The sequence below is a fragment of the Myotis yumanensis genome, unplaced genomic scaffold, assembly GCF_028538775.1.
Source record: "Myotis yumanensis isolate MYYU_CA2020_CCGP unplaced genomic scaffold, mMyoYum1.0.hap1 SCAF_6, whole genome shotgun sequence".
NCBI classification, from domain to species: Eukaryota; Metazoa; Chordata; class Mammalia; order Chiroptera; family Vespertilionidae; genus Myotis; species Myotis yumanensis.
The window spans coordinates 96657918-96677209 of record NW_027223757.1 but is presented as its reverse complement, the minus strand read 5'-3'; the positions used below and the strand labels follow the sequence as shown (position 1 = coordinate 96677209).

General features: G+C 50.2%; 3 protein-coding genes across 3 annotated transcripts; 1 reads left to right on the top strand and 2 right to left on the bottom strand.

Moving 5' to 3' along the window:
• Nucleotides 1–258: 258 nt before the first annotated feature.
• On the bottom strand, nucleotides 259–8464 carry LSM2 (LSM2 homolog, U6 small nuclear RNA and mRNA degradation associated). The gene is made up of 5 exons (XM_070418892.1): nucleotides 8272–8464; nucleotides 7716–7783; nucleotides 1030–1060; nucleotides 853–912; nucleotides 259–746 (listed from the first exon to the last, which is right to left on the bottom strand). Exons 1-5 carry the CDS (start codon nucleotides 8272–8274, stop codon nucleotides 621–623), a joined length of 288 nt encoding a protein of 95 aa, XP_070274993.1. The 5' UTR covers nucleotides 8275–8464; the 3' UTR covers nucleotides 259–620.
• A 2091-nt stretch (nucleotides 8465–10555) lies between these two features.
• On the bottom strand, nucleotides 10556–15136 carry LOC139012692 (heat shock 70 kDa protein 1-like). Its single transcript, XM_070418891.1, has 2 exons — nucleotides 15042–15136; nucleotides 10556–12822 (listed from the first exon to the last, which is right to left on the bottom strand). Exon 2 carries the CDS (start codon nucleotides 12807–12809, stop codon nucleotides 10884–10886), a length of 1926 nt encoding a protein of 641 aa, XP_070274992.1. The 5' UTR covers nucleotides 12810–12822; nucleotides 15042–15136; the 3' UTR covers nucleotides 10556–10883.
• A 497-nt stretch (nucleotides 15137–15633) lies between these two features.
• On the top strand, nucleotides 15634–18222 carry LOC139012691 (heat shock 70 kDa protein 1). Its single transcript, XM_070418890.1, has one exon. It carries the CDS (start codon nucleotides 15860–15862, stop codon nucleotides 17783–17785), a length of 1926 nt encoding a protein of 641 aa, XP_070274991.1. The 5' UTR covers nucleotides 15634–15859; the 3' UTR covers nucleotides 17786–18222.
• Nucleotides 18223–19292: the final 1070 nt, after the last annotated feature.

Sequence of the window (19292 nt, the reverse complement as noted above, 5' to 3'; positions counted from 1 at the left end):
GCGGAGGGGGAAACGGCCGCATCGACCGCTTCTCGGCGTCTCATTTGACCACGGTCACGGCGAAGGGCGGGCAGCGGGCACTCGGTGCAGGGGCGGCCCGAGCGAAGGCCTGGGGGAGAGGCGCGTTCGGGGAGCCTGGGCTTACCCAGCGCGGTGGCAGGCCATGCTGGGCCGGGGTAATGAAGGGCAGGAGCTTGAGGAGTTCAACATCCCTTTCCCCCCTCCAGCCTCCTCTCCAAAACACACACACACCAGAAATGTGCACCAACACTTTATTCCCGATGCGGGACAGAGTCCTTCCATCCCCAAGTGAGTCACCGGCCGCCCTGGAGAGATCTAGATTCTCCCAGCATCTCTGGGGAAGGAGGAAAGGCAGGTGCTGGGGACCAGGAACACTGCAGTTCCCCAGACAACGTACCTTCCCTTCTCACCGAGGATGGCTGCTCCCCACTAATTAGTTCTCTCATCTACTCATCTCCCCCCCACCCCCTTTAAAAAAAAAAGCGCCTTCAATATTGAAAAACAATAAACACAACATCTCAAGTATGAAGGAGGGGTCCTGGGCTGGGACCCCAGGTCAAGGATCACCAATGGAAGAGGGAAGGGGTGGAGTCGTCGCATCACTGTTTCTGCTGCAGAGCCTCCTTCCTCGCTGCATCCTGTAGTAGCTGCGTGTCCACCTCATCTGCAGGCAACTGCACATAGCGGACCACTGAGCCCCGGATGAAGCAGTTCTTCACTGATAACTAGACAAAGGTAGGCAAACGTGAAAACACTCTTAAAAATGTCCTCTAGACCCAGGGGCCTCCTGTGTTTAGAGGTGCTTGCTCTTTTCCACCATCCCTCACTCACCATGTGAGGGTATTTCTCAGGGTCTGTGACGCTGATGTCAGTAAGTTTGATGTTGAGATACTAAGGAAAGAAGATGAACGCCATCATTAGCCCTAGAGACAAGATACAAGTACCCCACCCTTAAGCTCTCCCCTCCTCCTTCCCCAAGACTAGTCCTGGGCTCTTGCTTTGTCTCACCTGATCCACAGAATGGAGGGTCCCACAGATGCTGTCAGGGGCAGAAGAAAGGAAGAACCAAATTAGTTTACACCAAAGTCAACACAGAGGTGACTTGAGAGCTAAGAACATGGTTTGGGGAAGTCGAGGACTTGAAAAAGCCAGAATAGGTGGAACCAAAAGGGGGCATTCCTAAGCCCTAGAGTAGGAAAGACAGTTTTTCCAGAACAGTGTTATTTTTTTAATTAACTTTATTGGGGTGACATTGGTCAACATGAACATACAGCTTTCAGGTGTGAGTTTCTATGTTACAAGATGTGTATATTGTACCATGTGCTCACCACCCAAAGTCAAATCTTCTGTCACCATATATTAGGACTGCCTTCTCCCCCTCCACTACCTAGAAGTGTGTTTAGATTATACATCTTTCCCTACACCAATCCACTCTTGATATGAGAGCTACCATCTTATATTTCTCCTGTATTCTGTACAGCATCTATAATTTTTACAGCCACATTTATAATCTTTAGCAACTTTACCAAGTAGCTATTACCATCCAGGGGCTCAGAGAGGTTGTGTAGCTTGCCCAATTTTAGAACAAACAAGGATTCTGTCTGACCCCAGACCATCAGCTGTTTTCATGTATGGATTTGGAACCAGAGCCCCACATATAAAATAGATAAAGCATTGCTCTTGAAGGGACAAGAGATGCCCTCTCCCTTCCCCAATGCTTCGTAACCCTGAAATGTGAGGAATGCTCTCTCTCCCAACTTTTAAAATTTATCAGATGGTGTTCATCTTCTTTCCTAAGTCTCACAACTTCAAATCCCATGAATTGTATCTCTCCCCTGCATATCCCATAAATCCTTACCGTTTGCTGATGTCTAACATTTCTGTAATTCTCTTTCTAGTTTGATTTCTACAAACCAAGGTCCTACCTATTACTTTATACCTAAATCTGGCCACCCTCCAACCTGGCCACCCTCATCCTAACTGTTCTGTGTGTCATCACCAGATTCTAAGTTCCTTAGAACCACTGGTTCTCAAACACTGACGTGTGCTCAAAGGTGTCAGGAGTCCATGACAAAAGAGGAAACACAGGCTAGTAGTATTGTGTATGTTGTATGCTGAAGGTTGTCAATTTTTCCCCCTAAAAATAACTTTAAAATTTATTTTAGAGGAAGGGGAAAAAACATAAATTTAAAAAACTTTCTTTATTGATTTCAGAGAGGAAAGAAGGAGAGATAGAAACATCAACGATGAGAATCATTGATCAGCTGCCTCCTGCACACCCCCTACTGGGGATCAAGCCCTCAACTGGAATCAAACCTGGGACCCTTCAGTCCACAGGCTGACGCTCTCTCCACTGAGCCAAACCGGCTAGAGCAAAGACATCGATTTTTTTAAAAAAATATGTTTTTATTGATTTCAGAGAGAGGAAGGGAGAGGGATAGAAACATCCTATCTAATAAAAGACAAAAAGGGTAATTGACCGTACCTTTGCTATGTTTCCCATTGGCTAATCAGCGAGATATGCAAATTAACTGCCAACTAAGATGGTGGCCGGCAGCCACACAGCTGAAGCGAGCAGGATGCTTGCTTGCTCCAGTGATGGAGGAAGCCAAGGTTCCCCACCTGCCGGGGCCGGTTCTGAGCTCCAAAAGCAACAAAGTTTCAATTATAGAAGCTACACAAACCCGAGATACCTGCTTTCAGCTGGCCATGGCCTCAGAGCTGGAACAAGCAGGAGCCCGCTCTCAACTCCAGTGATGGCAACAAAGTTTCAATTATAGAAGGTAAATAAATCCCAGAATAAAAGAAAAAAAGGAGAGGCTGGAAGCCCCTCACCAGGACTGGCCAGGCACCCCAGTGGGGACCCCCACCCTGAAGGGGGTGTGACCAGCTGCAAACAGCCATCAGCCCATCATCCAGGCTGGCCAGGCACCCAAGCGGGACCCCCACCCTGATCCGGGACACCCTTCAGGGCAAACCAGCCGGCCCCCACCCGTGCACCAGGCCTCTATCCTATATAGTAAAAGGGTAATATGCAAACTGACCCTAACAGCAGAAAGACTGGGAATGACTGGTCACTATGACACACACTGACAACCAGGGGGCAGACGCTCAATGCAGGAGCTGCCCTCTGGTGGTCAGTGCGCTCCCACATGGGGGAGCTTTGCTCAGCCACAAACCAGGCTGATGGCTGCCAGTACAGTGGTGGTGGTGGGAGCCTCTCCTGCCTCCTCAGCAGCACTAAGGATGTCCGACTGCAGCTTAGGTCTGCTCCCTGCTGGCAAATGGACATCCCCGAGGGCTGCCGGGCTGCCAGAGGGATGTCTGACTGCCAGCTTAGGCCCAACCCCCAGGGAGCAGGCCTAAGCCAGCAGGTGGTCATCCCCCGCGGGGTCCCAGACTGCGAGAGGGCACAGGCTGGGCTGAGGGACCCCCCCCACCCCCAGTGCACAAATTTTTGTGCACCGGGCCTCTAGTCAATAATAGGAGGATCACTGATTGATTGGCTGCCTCCCGCATGCCCCCTACTGGGAATTAAGCCCAAAACCCAGGCTTGTTCCCTGACAGAGAATTGAACTGTGACCTCCTGATTCATGGGTGAATGCTCAACCACTGAGCCACACAGGCCAGGTGAAACATCAATTTTTTTTTTAAATATATTTTATTGATTTTTTACAGAGAGGAAGGGAGAGGGATAGAGACCTAGAAACATCAATGAGAGAGAAACATCGATCAGCTGCCTCCCGCACACTCCCAACTGGTGATGCGCCCGCAACCAAGGTACATGCCTTTGACTGGAATCGAACCTGGGACCCTTCAGTCCACAGGCTGACGCTCTATCCACTGAGCCAAACCGGTCAGGGCCAATTTTTTTGTTTTAAATCAACTTATTTATGCATTCATTGGTTAATTCTCGTATGTGTCCTGACCATGGATCGAACTTGCAACCTCATATATGGGGATGAAGCTCTAACCAACTGAGTTACCTGGCCAGGACTAAAAAATAGCTGTTCTTTGATTGTCCTTACTATTTTTTTGGTATTAAATTTTTAAAATGAAATTATTCTAATAAATGGCAGTTTTTAAAAATGTCCTTATCTTGCCAAAAATAAAGTTGGCAGTTCTCTGCTGGACCCTATTTTTGTAAAATTCTAAGTCTTTGAAATCCAATGTCTGAGGCCTGCTGCCTCGGTGGTGCTTTTGCCACATCCCTGGCTGTTGAACAGCCTTTGATAGCACTTTACCACCATGTGCAGCGGTGAGTAACTTCCAGGAATTGTATGAGGTGGTATTATTCACTCAGTTCATTGAGAGCGAGACATCTGGCACAAAAGTGGTCTGATAACAAGCCTGAGAGAAAGCTCTTCTCCCAATCCCATGGAATTCCTTCAAATCTTACAGTCCTTGCTTTAGGACCTGGAGCTAGAACGTTCATGTGTAAGACCCAGGGAGGAGAAAAGAGGAAAATAAAAACAAGTCATCTCACAGAATTGCCTAGGGTTGGTATGGGCTCCCACACTGTCTCTCTATACAGCCCTCATCTCAATGCCATCAGTACCATATGCATTGCCCATATCATAAATGAAATCTCTGATGTAGAAGTCCCTCTCCTCACCACTCTCTGCCATGTCAATGTTTCTCCCATTAAGCAATTATCTCATAGAAATGTGGAAGACACTGCTGGGAGAGAATACATTGATTTAAACTTTCTAAAGGACAATCAGGTAATAGGTATCACTTTTTAATTATTGTTTTTAAAATCTTTACCTAAGGATATGTTTTTATTGATTTATTTTTTTATCTTCACCTGAGGATATTTTCTCCATTGGTTTTTTTTAATATATTTTCATAGATTTCAGAAAGGGAAAGGGAAACATCAATGATGAGAATCATCCACAGTTGGAAACCGCCCAGCTAGTGTGGCTCAGTGGATGAGTGTCAATCTGTGGACCAAGAGGTCACCGGTTCAATTCCTGGTCAGAGCACATGCCCAGGTTTCGGTCTCAGTCCCAGATGGGGGGGCTGTGCAGAGGCAGCCTATCAATATTGATGTTTCTCTTTCATCGATGTTTTATCTCCATCCCTCTCCCTTCCTCTCTCTCTAAAATCAATACAAACACTTTTTAACCTCACCCGAGGAAATTTTTCCATTGACTTTTATTTATTTATTTATTTTTAAACTTTTTTTAAAAATATATTTTATTGATTTTTTACAGAGAGGAAGGGAGAGAGATAGAGAGTTAAAAACATCGATGAGAGAGAAACATCGATCAGCTGCCTCCTGCACATCTCCCACTGGGGATGTGCCCGCAACCCAAGTACATGCCCTTGACCGGAATCGAACCTGGGACCCTTCAGTCCGCAGGCCGATGCTCTATCCACTGAGCCAAAACGGTTTTGGCTCCATTGACTTTTAGAGAAGGTGGAAGGGAAGGGGAAAGACAAAGAGAGAGAGAAACATCAATGTGAGAGAGACACATCGATAGGTTGCCTCCCTCACGTGCCCCAACCAGGGCTGGGAATTGAGCCCGCAACCAAGGTACATGCCCTTGACCAGAATCGAGCCTGGGGGCCCTTCAGTCCATGGGTCAACGCTCTATCCACTGAGCCAAACTGGCTAGGAAATAAAAACCTATTTTTAAAATATTTTTTTAAAGAATTGGAAACCGCCTAACTGTCCAACAGCAAGATCTTGGTTAACAAAGATGCCATGCAGACATTAAGAAAGTTAAAGATCACCTTTACTGATGAGAAATATCCACATCTGCTAAGTGAAAAGCAAGTTTCAAAACTGCATAGAGAATATGATCCTGTTTATAACTTTTTTAAAAAGCCCTGGCTGGACAGCTCAGTTGGTAGAGCACCGTCCTGATACGTCAAGGTTTCAGGTTTGATCCCCCAACAGGGCACACACAAGAATCAACCAATGAATGCATACATAAGTGGAACAACAAATTGTTGTTTCTCTCCCCCTTTCTCTTGCACTAATAAAAAAATAATAATAAGATAATCCAGACAGAATTGATTTCCATTCTGGCTGTCATTTACTAATTGCATAGACTTGAGCAAGTTTCTTAACCTATCCAAGCTTCCATTTCCTCACATGTAAAGCAGCAACAGCGGTATATGTCACAGGGGTGTTATGAGAATGCAATGAGTTAAGTGTATGCAGAAGAGTGCCTAGTCCAGCCGTGGGCAAACTACGGCCCGAGGGCCGGATCTGGCCCGTTTGAAATGAATAAAACTAAAAAAAAAAAGACCATACCCTTTTATGTAATGTTTACTTTGAATTTATATTAGTTCACACAAACACTCCATCCATGCTTTTGTTCCGGCCCTCTGGTCCAGTTTAAGAACCCATTGTGGCCCTCGAGTCAAAAAGTTTGCCCACCCCTGGCTTAGTCAATAGGAGGTTCTCAAATGTTAGCTGCTTTACTTCCGCACACATTTATTACTCCTACTATATACCAGGCTCAATGGTGAGCTTAAACGGGGTCCTGGGCCCTGCCTGAAGGACAGGCCATAAACAGTAAACGTATTTTTCTGAGATCACAATTTGAGAAGCACCCACTACGAAGAAAATTAGACTCTGGTAGAAGGACCTACTTGGCTAGAAAGACCAGGAAAAGTCCAAGGATACAGCACTGAATCCCAAATTCTGAAGGATGATTAGGAGTTACGATATAAGGAGTAAGGGCTGGAAAAGCAATACAGATAGAAGGCACTGGTCTCCTGTTTACCCTTTACATCTTCTTTAGCAAAGGGGAGATTATGCCACGTACACTATCTTGCAACAACCTTCCACATCAACACGTCATTCCGGTGTGACCGCTGTGGAACATGGAAGCCCACAGTTTAACCCAGTCCCTATTGATAGCTGTTTGTTTTCCATTTTTGGTTACTGCAAAGAAAACTTACAAATGTCTTTGTACCTACATCTATGCTTGTGGAACTGACTCTTACATTTCTAGAAGTTGGGTCAAAGGAGTATATAATTTAATCAGGAAAAATGGTGATGGCTTCACTCCCTGACCTCTGTTCTAACTCTTTATATAGAGGATATGTATTTCTTTGTATTTTTTAAAATATATTTTATTGATCCTTCTACAGAGAGGAAGGGAGAGAGATAGTGAGTTAGAAACATCGATGAGGGAGAAACATCGATCAGCTGCCTCCTGCACATCCCCCACTGGGGATGTGCCCGCAACCCAGGCACATGCCCCCGACCGGAATCGAACCTGGGACCAGGCCAACGCTCTATCCACTGAGCCAAACCGGTTTCGGCTGTATTTTTTTCAAATACAAGAAACAACTCCACGGCTAATCTGTCGGCTTAAGGCACAAGTCATTTATTTCTTTATCTCTCCCACCTTACCCAGCCCTCAAATAACACTTGTTCAATTAAAAGAGGTTTCAGGGCCAGCCGGTGGGGCTCAGTGGTTGAGCACTGACCTATGAACCAGGAGGTCATGGTTCGATTCCCGGTCAGGGCACCGGCCCGGGTTGCAGGCTCCATCGCCAGTGGGGGGCGTGCAGGAGGCAGCCGATCAATGATTCTCTCTTGTCATTGATGTTCCTATCTCTCCCTCTCCCTTCCTCTCTGAAATCAATAAAAATTTATTTATAAATAAACAAATAGGTCTCAGGGCTCTGGGCACATCCACCCCCTACAGACTTGCTGAAAAGGAACCTACCTCAGGTCATTCTTGAGTTCCACGACCACATCCTTGCCCACAAGGGACTTGAAGAAGGAGTAGAAGAGCTACTGGGCGAGAGGGGAAACCGTCACCGGGAAGAGACAGGCGGGGAGCGGCCTTCGCTCCGCCGGGTCCGACCCGCCTCCCCGCGCAGGTCTCAGCCTCCACCGAGAGCGTGCGGGGCGCGGGCGGGCAGCCTGAGCCCAAAGGCCGCGCGCTCTTCACCGACCCGGGCCCCGAGCTCCCGGCTCGCTCAGTCCGCCCCTCCCCGGGGCCCTCCCCCCCGGCCCCACGAGGAACCCTCCCCCCCAAGCCTGGGCTCCGTCGAGGACCTGCTCCTTGAGGTCTGACTTCCCCTCTCCCGCGGGCTCTTAAATTTTCCCTTAAAAGGGAAAAAAGCCCTGTGCTCCCAGATGTCTTCTCGGGGAACTTGAGGTGCAGGAACTAAGGGCGGAGGGAATCCCCGACGCGGCCGGGACCCCCACCCCGACCCCAACCGACCGACCCGCGCGCTCTCCCCGGGGGCGCCTCCTTGTGACGTCACAGTCCCTACCATGGTGCTCGCGCGGCGGGCTGCCGGCCGGACCGGGAAAGCGAGGGCCTGGTGCCGCGGGCCAGAGGCCAGGCGGGAACCGAGCGCGGGGCGGCCCCTGGGGCGGCGCGGGGCGGGGCGGGAGCGCCGCGGGGAGCTCGGGGTGCAGAGGCGGGGCGCCTGCCAGCACGGGGATCCGCGAGGAAGGGCTCGGGGGAGGGGCCAGAGGGCGGGGCGGCGCTTCCTGCCTCCCGACAGCCTCCGCCGCGGGCGCCACTGCGCAGGCGGGGCCGCCGGGTGGGATGAAGCTTCTCCCTGAGCTCCTCCCTGCAGACACTTCCTATTGAAAGCTGCTGGGGAGTTGGTGGGACTTCAGAATTTGTACACTTTCTATATATGCTACACTTCCTTAAAAATTAAAAGGAATGTTGAGCTGCCCTGCCTGTTTGGCTCAGTGGATAGAGCGGAGGCCTGTGGACCAAAAGATTCCAGTCAAGGGCGTACTTCGGTTTCAGGTTCCTCCCGGACAGGCCCTGGTCAGGCTCCTGCAGGGGGCAACCAATCCATGTGTTTCTCTCACATTGATATTGCTCTTTCCCTCTCCCACTCTCTAAAAATCAATGGAAAAATATCCTCCGGTGAAGATTAGAAGAAAAAGACATGTTGAGTCCCCCAAGATCAGAAGCCTGAGCACGAATCTTGGTTTTATTAAAGGCTCCCTCCCAATAAACATATTTCTCTCAAGGACCCATCTCAGGCCACACTTCTTACACACTTTTGCCCGGGGCTGTCCTGTGATGGGCTGAGTGAAACTAAGCAGACTGCCTGGAGGATGGACATAGCCATCCTCATTGTTAGCTAGGACAAGGGTCCTAAGGCCTGGACAGTTCTAAATGCTATTTCCAGCTAAATGCCAACATATAGCAGCATTCTGCCGATGCAGCAGTGAGCAGGATAAGAGGACAGGAAACTCAACCCTATAAATGCCAACTGCAGAGAAGAAACCAACATGTAATTGACCCAATAGTGTACATAAGCAATGACTAAGCTTCCTTGCAGCGGTTCTCAACCTTGAGAACAATGAAAATACATCCTGCATATCAGATATTTACATTACGATTCATAATAGTAGCAACATTACAGTTATGAAGTAGCAACGAAAATAATTTTATGGTTGGGGGTCACCACAGCATGAGGAACTGTATTAAAGGGGCAGCATTAGGAAGGTTGAGAACCACTGCAGGGGACAGAGCTTTGGATATGAATCCCATCTCCTTGATTTGCTGCAAGTAAAACTACCCTGTGACAGAGCACCTCAAGTGGCGAAAACCCCTTCAGTTTGGTAACAATCTTTCACATCCAAATATGCCCCCTCAAATACAAAGGGTTACAAACGTAGTTACACATATTTCTATGCCCATGTCCCCAACATTTTTATAAATAAATGATATGACATAATAGGTGAAAATATTTTTTCAAGGAATAAGTCCATACTAAATCCTCCATTTCTCATCTTGCACAAAAGTACTCATTTGTCAGGAGTGTGTCGTAGAAATGTTTTATACACATAAAAGATATACTAGCAGCCCTGGCCGGGGTGGCTCTGTTGGTTGAGCATCAGCCTATGCTCTTAGAAGTCATTGGTTTGATTCCCCATCAGGGCACAGGCCCTGGTTGCAGCTTGATCCCGGGTAGGGGGCGCGCAGGAGGCAGCTGGTCAATGTTTCCTCTCCCTCTCCTTCTCTCTCTAAAAGCAACAAAAACAAATTTAAAAAAAAATGTAATAATGGACTCTGAGTGAACAGACACTGGATCTAGACCCCACCTGTAGGTAAGAGAAGTTTGGCTGCCCGCGCCTAACCCCAGCAGCTCAACCCTAAGCACCTAGTCCAGCGGTTCTCAACCTGTGGGTCACCAACAATGAAAATACATCCTGCATATCAGATATTTACATCACGATTCATAACAGTAGCAAAATTACAGTTATGAAGTAGCAACGAAAATAATTTTATGGTTGGGGGTCACCACAACATGAGGAACTGTATTAAAGGGTCGCGGCATTAGGAAGGTTGAGAACCACTGACCCTAGTCTATCATTGAATATAAGTAGTAATCAGTTAGCAACTGCTCCAGCTGGGGCTGAAAGTGCCTGATGGGTAAGGCATCTTCCTGCTTGAAACAATTAGCTCATGAAATGTCAAATACTTTGTCCTTACCAACTTAATCGTTCACAATTAGCTCACAATCAGACCACACATGCTCTCTCCATGAACTTTCCTTTTCTTTTCAAGATACACTCACAGTCTAATGATACCAGAAGAAATTTATTTCAGGAACAAATTTACTGAGCGACAAATAACCATCCACACAGGAAGAAGAAAGTTGGTGAGGCTGGAACTAAATAACAGACAGATTCATCAAATGGTTCAGAGAAGGGCCTAGTTTTCCTAAGAGTCTGATTCCAAAGTCAGAAATGGGACATTGGAATGTGAAAAGATGGCACATGAGACTCCTCCATTAGAATTCCAAAATGATGGTAACTTAGGTTCAGGTCCAGTCAATTCAAAAGTCATAACAATGTTTGAAGATGAAGGGAACAAATTCACCCTAGGACCCTCCAGCTCCAGATAAGATTAATCTACTTCTTCAATGGTGGGGCCTGTGGCAGCCCTCCCAGGTGTGTACCCAGTTCCACAGGTAGGCCCAGTGCATCCCTCCTGATAGAGTTTTGTAATGACTGGGTTACACACTTGCTCCAGTTCCTTTCTCTTATGATCAAACTCATCTTTCTCAGCCAGTTGATTGGCCTCCAGCCACGAAAGAACCTCATTGCATTTATCCAGAATTTTCTTTTTATCAGACTCACTAATCTTACCCTTCAAGCCTTCATCACTCACAGCACTCTTCATGTTAAAAGCATAGGATTCTAAGGCATTTTTTGCAGCAATTTTCTCTCTCTGGATCTCATCTTCAGCTTTATATTTCTCAGCATCCAGAACCATGCGCTCGATGTCCTCCTTGCTCAGGCGGCCCTTGTCATTGGTGATGGTGATCTTGTTGGCCTTGCCGGTGCTCTTGTCCGTGGCTGTGACATTCAGGATGCCATTGGCGTCGATGTCAAAAGTCACTTCAATCTGAGGAACTCCCCTGGGTGCAGGAGGGATTCCAGTCAGGTCAAAGCGACCCAGCAGGTTGTTGTCCCTGGTCATGGCCCTCTCGCCCTCGAACACCTGGATCAGCACGCCCGGCTGGTTGTCCGAGTAGGTGGTGAAGATCTGTGTCTGCTTGGTGGGGATGGTGGAGTTGCGCTTGATCAGGACAGTCATCACGCCCCCGGCTGTCTCCAGGCCCAGCGACAGGGGCGCCACGTCCAGCAGCAGCAGGTCCTGCACGTTCTCAGACTTGTCCCCCATCAGGATGGCTGCCTGCACTGCCGCCCCGTAGGCCACCGCCTCGTCCGGGTTGATGCTCTTGTTGAGGTCACGGCCATTAAAGTAGTCCTGCAGCAGCTTCTGCACCTTGGGGATGCGGGTGGAGCCCCCCACTAAAACAATGTCATGGATTTTCGCCTTATCTATCTTGGCATCCCGAAGAGCCTTCTCCACGGGCTCCAGCGTGCCCCTAAAGAGGTCTGCACACAGCTCCTCAAACCGGGCTCTAGTGATGGACGTGTAGAAGTCGATGCCTTCATAAAGTGAATCAATTTCCAAGTTGGCCTGTGTGCTGGACGACAGGGTCCTCTTGGCCCTCTCGCAGGCGGTGCGCAGCCGCCTCACGGCTCGCTTGTTCTGGCTGATGTCCTTCTTGTGCTTGCGCTTGAACTCCTCCACGAAGTGGTTCACCAGCCTGTTGTCAAAGTCCTCCCCTCCCAGGTGGGTGTCCCCGGCCGTGGCCTTCACCTCAAAAATCCCATCATCTATGGTCAGGATGGACACGTCAAATGTGCCCCCACCCAGATCAAAGATCAGGACCTGTCGCTCGCCCTGACCTGCTTTATCTAAGCCATAGGCAATGGCAGCAGCTGTTGGTTCATTGATAATTCTTAGCACATTGAGACCTGCAATCACGCCTGCATCCTTGGTGGCCTGGCGTTGAGAGTCATTGAAATAGGCTGGCACAGTGATCACAGCGTTGCTGATGGGATGGCCCAAAAAAGCCTCAGCAGTCTCCTTCATCTTAGTCAGCACCATAGAGGAGATTTCTTCAGGGTAGAAAGCCTTTTTCTCCCCTTTGTAGGATACCAATACTTTGGGCTTGCTTCCTTCACTGATTACTTGAAAAGGCCATAGTTTCATATCTGATTGTACTACAGGATCATTAAATTTTCTGCCAATCAGGCGTTTGGCATCAAAGACAGTGTTCTGAGGATTCATGGCTACCTGGTTCTTGGCCGCATCCCCGATGAGCCGCTCGGTGTCGGTGAAGGCCACGTAGCTGGGGGTGGTGCGGTTGCCCTGGTCGTTGGCGATGATCTCCACCTTGCCGTGCTGGAACACGCCCACGCACGAGTACGTGGTGCCCAGGTCGATGCCGATGGCCATTCCCTTAGCAGCAGCCATGGTTTTCCGAGGCCTGTTGAGAAAAAGTGAGATAAAGTCTTGGGAGAGTACTTCTTTAGTCTGTGTATTATTTTTAATTGTGCTAAAATACACATTAATGCAATTTACCATTTGAACCATTTCTAGGTGTACAGTTCAGTAATAAGTTCATGCACATTGTTGTCCAACCAATCGCCAGAACTCTTTATCTTGCAAAAACTGAAATTCTATGTCCATTAAACAGCTTACCATCCCCTACTCCCACCAGCTCCTAGAAATCACCACTTTCTTTTTTTTTTTTAGCTATGCCTCAAAATTTTAATAAGATGCCCTCTACACACATTTGCTACTAAAAATTGAAACAGCACATCAAAATATTTGTTACAATTCAAATACGTACAAGAATAAGGTGTATACCTAAATTGACTTCATGTCATAATTCTCAATGATAATACCATTAGAAGGATCTCCATGTAATAGTCAATAGCTACAGCTACATTTAAATCTTGGGCCTCCTGATTGATTCAGATACGTGGTATATAATAGCCTCAATCCTTGTCATCCTTAATCACAACCTTTCTTTCATTTCTTTCCGAACCCTTGCCACTGTCTTCACGCCACATCTCCTCGTGCCTTAACTCAGCCCCAGCCCAAACCCCTTGAAGTTTTTTCTGTGTCCTGGTGTTGGGGCGAACGTGTTGGCGGAAAGGAATGTAGTACTAGCGTTGAGAGTGAAGTCACTAAGGTTCTTTGCTAGCACTTTTGAGACAGCCTGCGTGCCAGCTGAATCTTCTTCATCGGGCATCTGAGAAAACTCCCCCGCCGAGGGTGGGTTGAGCTGCTCTGGTGAGTCCATTGGAAGTCTAATCTCAGCCTCAAGTTCCTCCTAGATTCTGTCCCCAAAGAGTTCAAGCAGAAGGTGATGCTCAAAACTCTCAAATTGCTACAAAGCAGCCCGGAAAGAACTGTATAGCCCAAACACAGGAAATTCCCAATTCCCGAAATCACCACTTCCTGTGTCTGAATTCAACTACTTTGGATAGCATGTTAGTGGAATTATACACTATTTCTCTTTTTGTGACTGGCTTATTTCACTCAATATAAGTTCGTCTATGTTATAGCATGTGTCTGATTTTCCTTCCTTCTTAAGGCTGAATATTGCATTATATATCCACATTTTATTCATTTACTCCCTCCGGGGACTCTTGGGCTGCTTCTACCTCATGGCTACTGTGAATAATGCTGTCATGAACCCCGGGTACAAGTATTTGTGTGTGTGTGTGTGTGTGTGTGTGTGTGTGTATGTGTACAAATATCTCTTCCAGCCCTAACTGGTTTGGCTCAGTGGATAGAGCATCGGCCTGCGGACTCAAGGGTCCTGGGTTCGATTCCAGTCAGGGGCATGTGCCTTGGTTGCAGGCACATCCCCAGTGGGGGGTGTGCAGGAGGCAGCTGATCGATGTTTCTAACTCTATCCCTCTCCCTTCCTCTCTGTAAAAAAATCAATAAAATATATATTTTTAAAATCTCTTCCAGACAATCTCCCATGCTTTTTTAAAAAATATGTTTATTGATTTCAGAAAGGAAGGGAGAGAGAGATAGAAACATCAATGATGAGAGAATCATTGGTCCGCTGCCTCCTGCACACCCCCTAGTGGGGATGGAGCCTGCAACCTGGGCATGTGCCCTTGACCTGAATCGAACCCAGGACCCTTCAGTCCGCAGGCCGATGCTCTCTCCACTCAGCCAAACCAGCCAGGGCTTCCATGATTTTTGGAGAGACAGACAAAAGCATTCTTCGTGGGAAGGCAGTGGGTGTCACTGTTTTCAATTTTCACAGGTCCTGAGGCAATTGCCCTGTCCTCTGTCTCTGCTGTATTTATTCTGAGGGTGACGCCTGCTGGACTAGGACTATTCTACCTCCTGGTCTCTGCAGACACAGTAATCACCGCACTGGGGTTTCTGCCTCCCTGGGCTCCTCTCCCCTCACTGGGGATTTGTGGGAGTAAGTCAGGGGAGGTGGCGGCTCCAGGCAGCCTCTATGTCCAACCTTTTACCTGAAACAATCCTGCTCTCTAGGGACAGTAACAGACCAGCTCCTCCGCCCCTTCCTAGCGGCCGTGACCATCCCGCGCCCCGAGCTCCTCAAAGGACCCCCTCCCGCGGCTGACAACACCCCACACCTCAGACTTGAGGGCGTTCCAGGACTCCCCAGACCAGGACCCACCCGTTACCCCAGCCCTCCCGGGTCACCTGTTCTCCCGTCGCCTTCGCTCCAGTTTGGTAACGTTCGGACTGCGAAGCCCCAGTCGGTGGGAACTCCCTCAACATCGATGGTGCGCAGCCGGTGTCCCCCACCCCCCACCCGCCCGCCCGCCCCAAAGCTTTGAGCGGCTTCAGTCCGCTCATCCCGCTTCCACACCAACCGTGAGGTCAGAGGCCGCCTTTCCATTGTAACGCGACTGCGGGGGGCCGCGTCAACGCCTCCACCCGCTCCCGCCCCTTCCCAACGTCATCACTGCCACCCCCGGCCCCCCCTCCGCCCCCCCTTCCCCGGGCCCCTCACTCCCATCCGCTCCGCCTCTCCCCCCCAACCCCCCTCCGCCCCATAACTGCGCCAGCCCAGCAAGCCCCAGAAGCATCTGGAGAGTTCTGAGGGGGCGGCACCCAGGACGCTGATTGGGCCGAGGGAGCCCGGGGGCAGGGCGCGCGGGGAACCCCCTGGAATGTTCCCGACCCGCCGCCCGGCCCAGCCCGCGGATTGGGCGAGCGGACGGGGAGGGCGGGGCTCGGCGGGGAACTATAAGCCCAGCGCCCGCCGCGCCGCCGCAGCGAGCCCGCCCCGACCTGCCAGCTCCGCGCCCTCCCCGCCGCTGGTCGCCACCCCGCCCTCCGCCGTCCCGCAGCCCCGAGGACCGGCCTCCGCAGACCGCCGCCCGCCGCCCGCCGCCCGCGCTCAGGCTCCCGCTTCGGAACAGACCGAGCTTCTGGTTCCCGTCGCCGACCCGACCGGGACCGCCGCTTCTGAAAGGCCCGGACCGCAGCGCGCGGCGAGGGAGCAGGGCGCCGGCATGGCTAAAACCACGGCCATCGGCATCGACCTGGGCACCACGTACTCGTGCGTGGGCGTGTTCCAGCACGGCAAGGTGGAGATCATCGCCAACGACCAGGGCAACCGCACCACCCCCAGCTACGTGGCCTTCACCGACACCGAGCGGCTCATCGGGGACGCGGCCAAGAACCAGGTGGCGCTGAACCCGCAGAACACCGTGTTCGACGCCAAGCGGCTGATCGGCCGCAAGTTCGGCGACGCGGTGGTGCAGTCGGACATGAAGCACTGGCCTTTCCAGGTGATCAGCGACGGGGACAAGCCCAAGGTGCAGGTGAGCTACAAAGGGGAGACCAAGGCGTTCTTCCCCGAGGAGATCTCGTCCATGGTGCTGACCAAGATGAAGGAGATCGCCGAGGCGTACCTGGGCTACGCGGTGACCAACGCGGTGATCACCGTGCCGGCCTACTTCAACGACTCGCAGCGCCAGGCCACCAAGGACGCGGGGGTGATCGCGGGCCTGAACGTGCTGAGGATCATCAACGAGCCCACGGCCGCCGCCATCGCCTACGGCCTGGACAGGACGGGCAAGGGGGAGCGCAACGTGCTCATCTTCGACCTGGGCGGGGGCACCTTCGACGTGTCCATCCTGACGATCGACGACGGCATCTTCGAGGTGAAGGCCACGGCCGGGGACACCCACCTGGGAGGGGAGGACTTTGACAACAGGCTGGTGAACCACTTCGTGGAGGAGTTCAAGCGCAAGCACAAGAAGGACATCAGCCAGAACAAGCGGGCCGTGAGGCGGCTGCGCACCGCCTGCGAGAGGGCCAAGAGGACCCTGTCGTCCAGCACGCAGGCCAGCCTGGAGATCGACTCCCTGTTCGAGGGCATCGACTTCTACACGTCCATCACCAGGGCGCGGTTCGAGGAGCTGTGCTCAGACCTGTTCCGGGGCACGCTGGAGCCCGTGGAGAAGGCCCTGCGTGACGCCAAGCTGGACAAGGCCCAGATCCACGACCTGGTGCTGGTGGGGGGCTCCACCCGCATCCCCAAGGTGCAGAAGCTGCTGCAGGACTTCTTCAACGGGCGCGACCTCAACAAGAGCATCAACCCGGACGAGGCGGTGGCCTACGGGGCGGCAGTGCAGGCAGCCATCCTGATGGGGGACAAGTCTGAGAACGTGCAGGACCTGCTGCTGCTGGACGTGGCGCCCCTGTCGCTGGGCCTGGAGACAGCCGGGGGCGTGATGACGGCCCTGATCAAGCGCAACTCCACCATCCCCACCAAGCAGACACAGATCTTCACCACCTACTCGGACAACCAGCCGGGCGTGCTGATCCAGGTGTTCGAGGGCGAGAGGGCCATGACCAGGGACAACAACCTGCTGGGGCGCTTCGAGCTGAGCGGCATCCCACCGGCCCCCAGGGGCGTGCCCCAGATCGAGGTGACCTTCGACATCGACGCCAATGGCATCCTGAACGTCACAGCCATGGACAAGAGCACCGGCAAGGCCAACAAGATCACCATCACCAATGACAAGGGCCGCCTGAGCAAGGAGGACATCGAGCGCATGGTGCAGGAGGCTGAGAGGTACAAAGCCGAGGACGAGGTCCAGCGCGAGAGGGTGTCTGCCAAGAACGCCCTGGAGTCCTATGCCTTCAACATGAAGAGCGCCGTGGAGGACGAGGGCCTCAAAGGCAAGATCAGCGAGGCCGACAAGAAGAAGGTGCTGGACAAGTGCCAGGAGGTGATTTCCTGGCTGGACTCCAACACGCTGGCGGAAAAGGAGGAGTTTGAGCACAAGAGGAAGGAGCTGGAGCAGGTGTGTAACCCCATCATCAGTGGACTGTACCAGGGGGCGGGAGGCCCGGGAGCTGCTGGCTTTGGGGCTCAGGCCCCCAAAGGGGGTTCTGGCTCTGGCCCCACCATCGAGGAGGTGGATTAGGAAGCCTTTCGCAGATTGCTCATGTTCGTTAGGAGAGGGATGGGATGCAAGGCTTTGCGTTGCCTTAAGTATTTGCCTTTCTTCAACTCTGAGCTTGGGATTGTTTGTAAAGTTGAACTGTGTTTTTGTGAAGTTATGAACTTGCTTTTTTCCCCTTGGTGAAATGTAGAGATGCGTTTATACTGCCATCTTTTGTCCTTTTTTGTAATACTCATACCAAACTCGGTTTTTTCCCAACTGTTTACTTCAAAGTAAATAAACTCAAAAAAAGTTGAACAATGTCTTGTCTGCCTCTGGTTTATTTTGAGGTCAGAAGGGTCTGCATAGTTTGTGTTTTTTATAAAATCTAAAATCTAATTTGCCTCTTAGAAAAGGTTAGGAATCTGGACAAATAAGGGGATTAATTGCATTGTGATCTCTTTCTTTTAGACAAATGGTATTCTTAGGAGATTAAAAAAATAAATAAAACCTCCTTGGAGGCAGCCAATGATTCTCTCTCATCATTGATGTTTCTATCCCTCTCCCTTCCTCTCTGAAATCAATAAAATAAATTTTAAAATAATAATAAATTAAACCTGCTTATTTACAGTGAGTTGGGTTTGTGGGTCCACATAAAATAAGGGCTACTGGCATGGGTACCTCAAGATGGGGGGAGAGGTTTGACCCCATGTAAGGGTGGCCTCAAAAGGGACTTGGGGTTATTCCCCAAACAGGCAAAGGAGAGGCAGTTAGATGGGAAGGTCATGGCTAGTAATTTCTGTAAGTACATCTGATATATCAAAGACCTGATATTTATTCTGGATTCAACATCAAAGAGAAAGCGAGGCTTAAACCAGCAGTGAGGAGATGTGAGTTCAAGCGCTGGCTTACTCAGTCATGCACAAGTGCATTAGCCACTCTGATCCCTACTTACATTTATTTTATTTTTTGTTCATTCTCACCTGAGGAAATTTTTTCATTGATTTTTTAGATTGGAGGCGGGGAGAGAAACATAATTTGAGAGAGACACATCAATCAGCCCCCTCCCACACGTGCCCCAGCCAGGGCTGGGTATTGAATCTGCAACCCAGGTACCTGCCTTGACCAGGAATCAATCCCGAGACCCTCCAGTGTGCTGGCCCATGCCCTAACCATTGAGCCACACAAGCCAGAGCTACTTCTTATATTTTTTATTTTTATTTTTTTAAAATACATTTTATTGATTTTTTACAAAGAAGAAGGGAGAGGGATAGAGAGTTAGAAACATCCATGAGAGAGAAACATCGATCAGCTGCCTCCTGCACACCCCCTACTGGGGATGTGCCCGCAACCAAGGTACATGCCCTTGACCGGAATCAAACCTGGGACCCTTCAGTCCGCAGGCCGATGCTCTATCCGCTGAGCCAAACCGGTTAGGGCTACTTCTTATATTTTTTAAATGAAAGGGTTTGGCTGATACCTCAGCTTATAGTTATTTATGAAATGATGCTGAGATAGAAATGCCACATTTCTAGCAGTAGCTAACTAC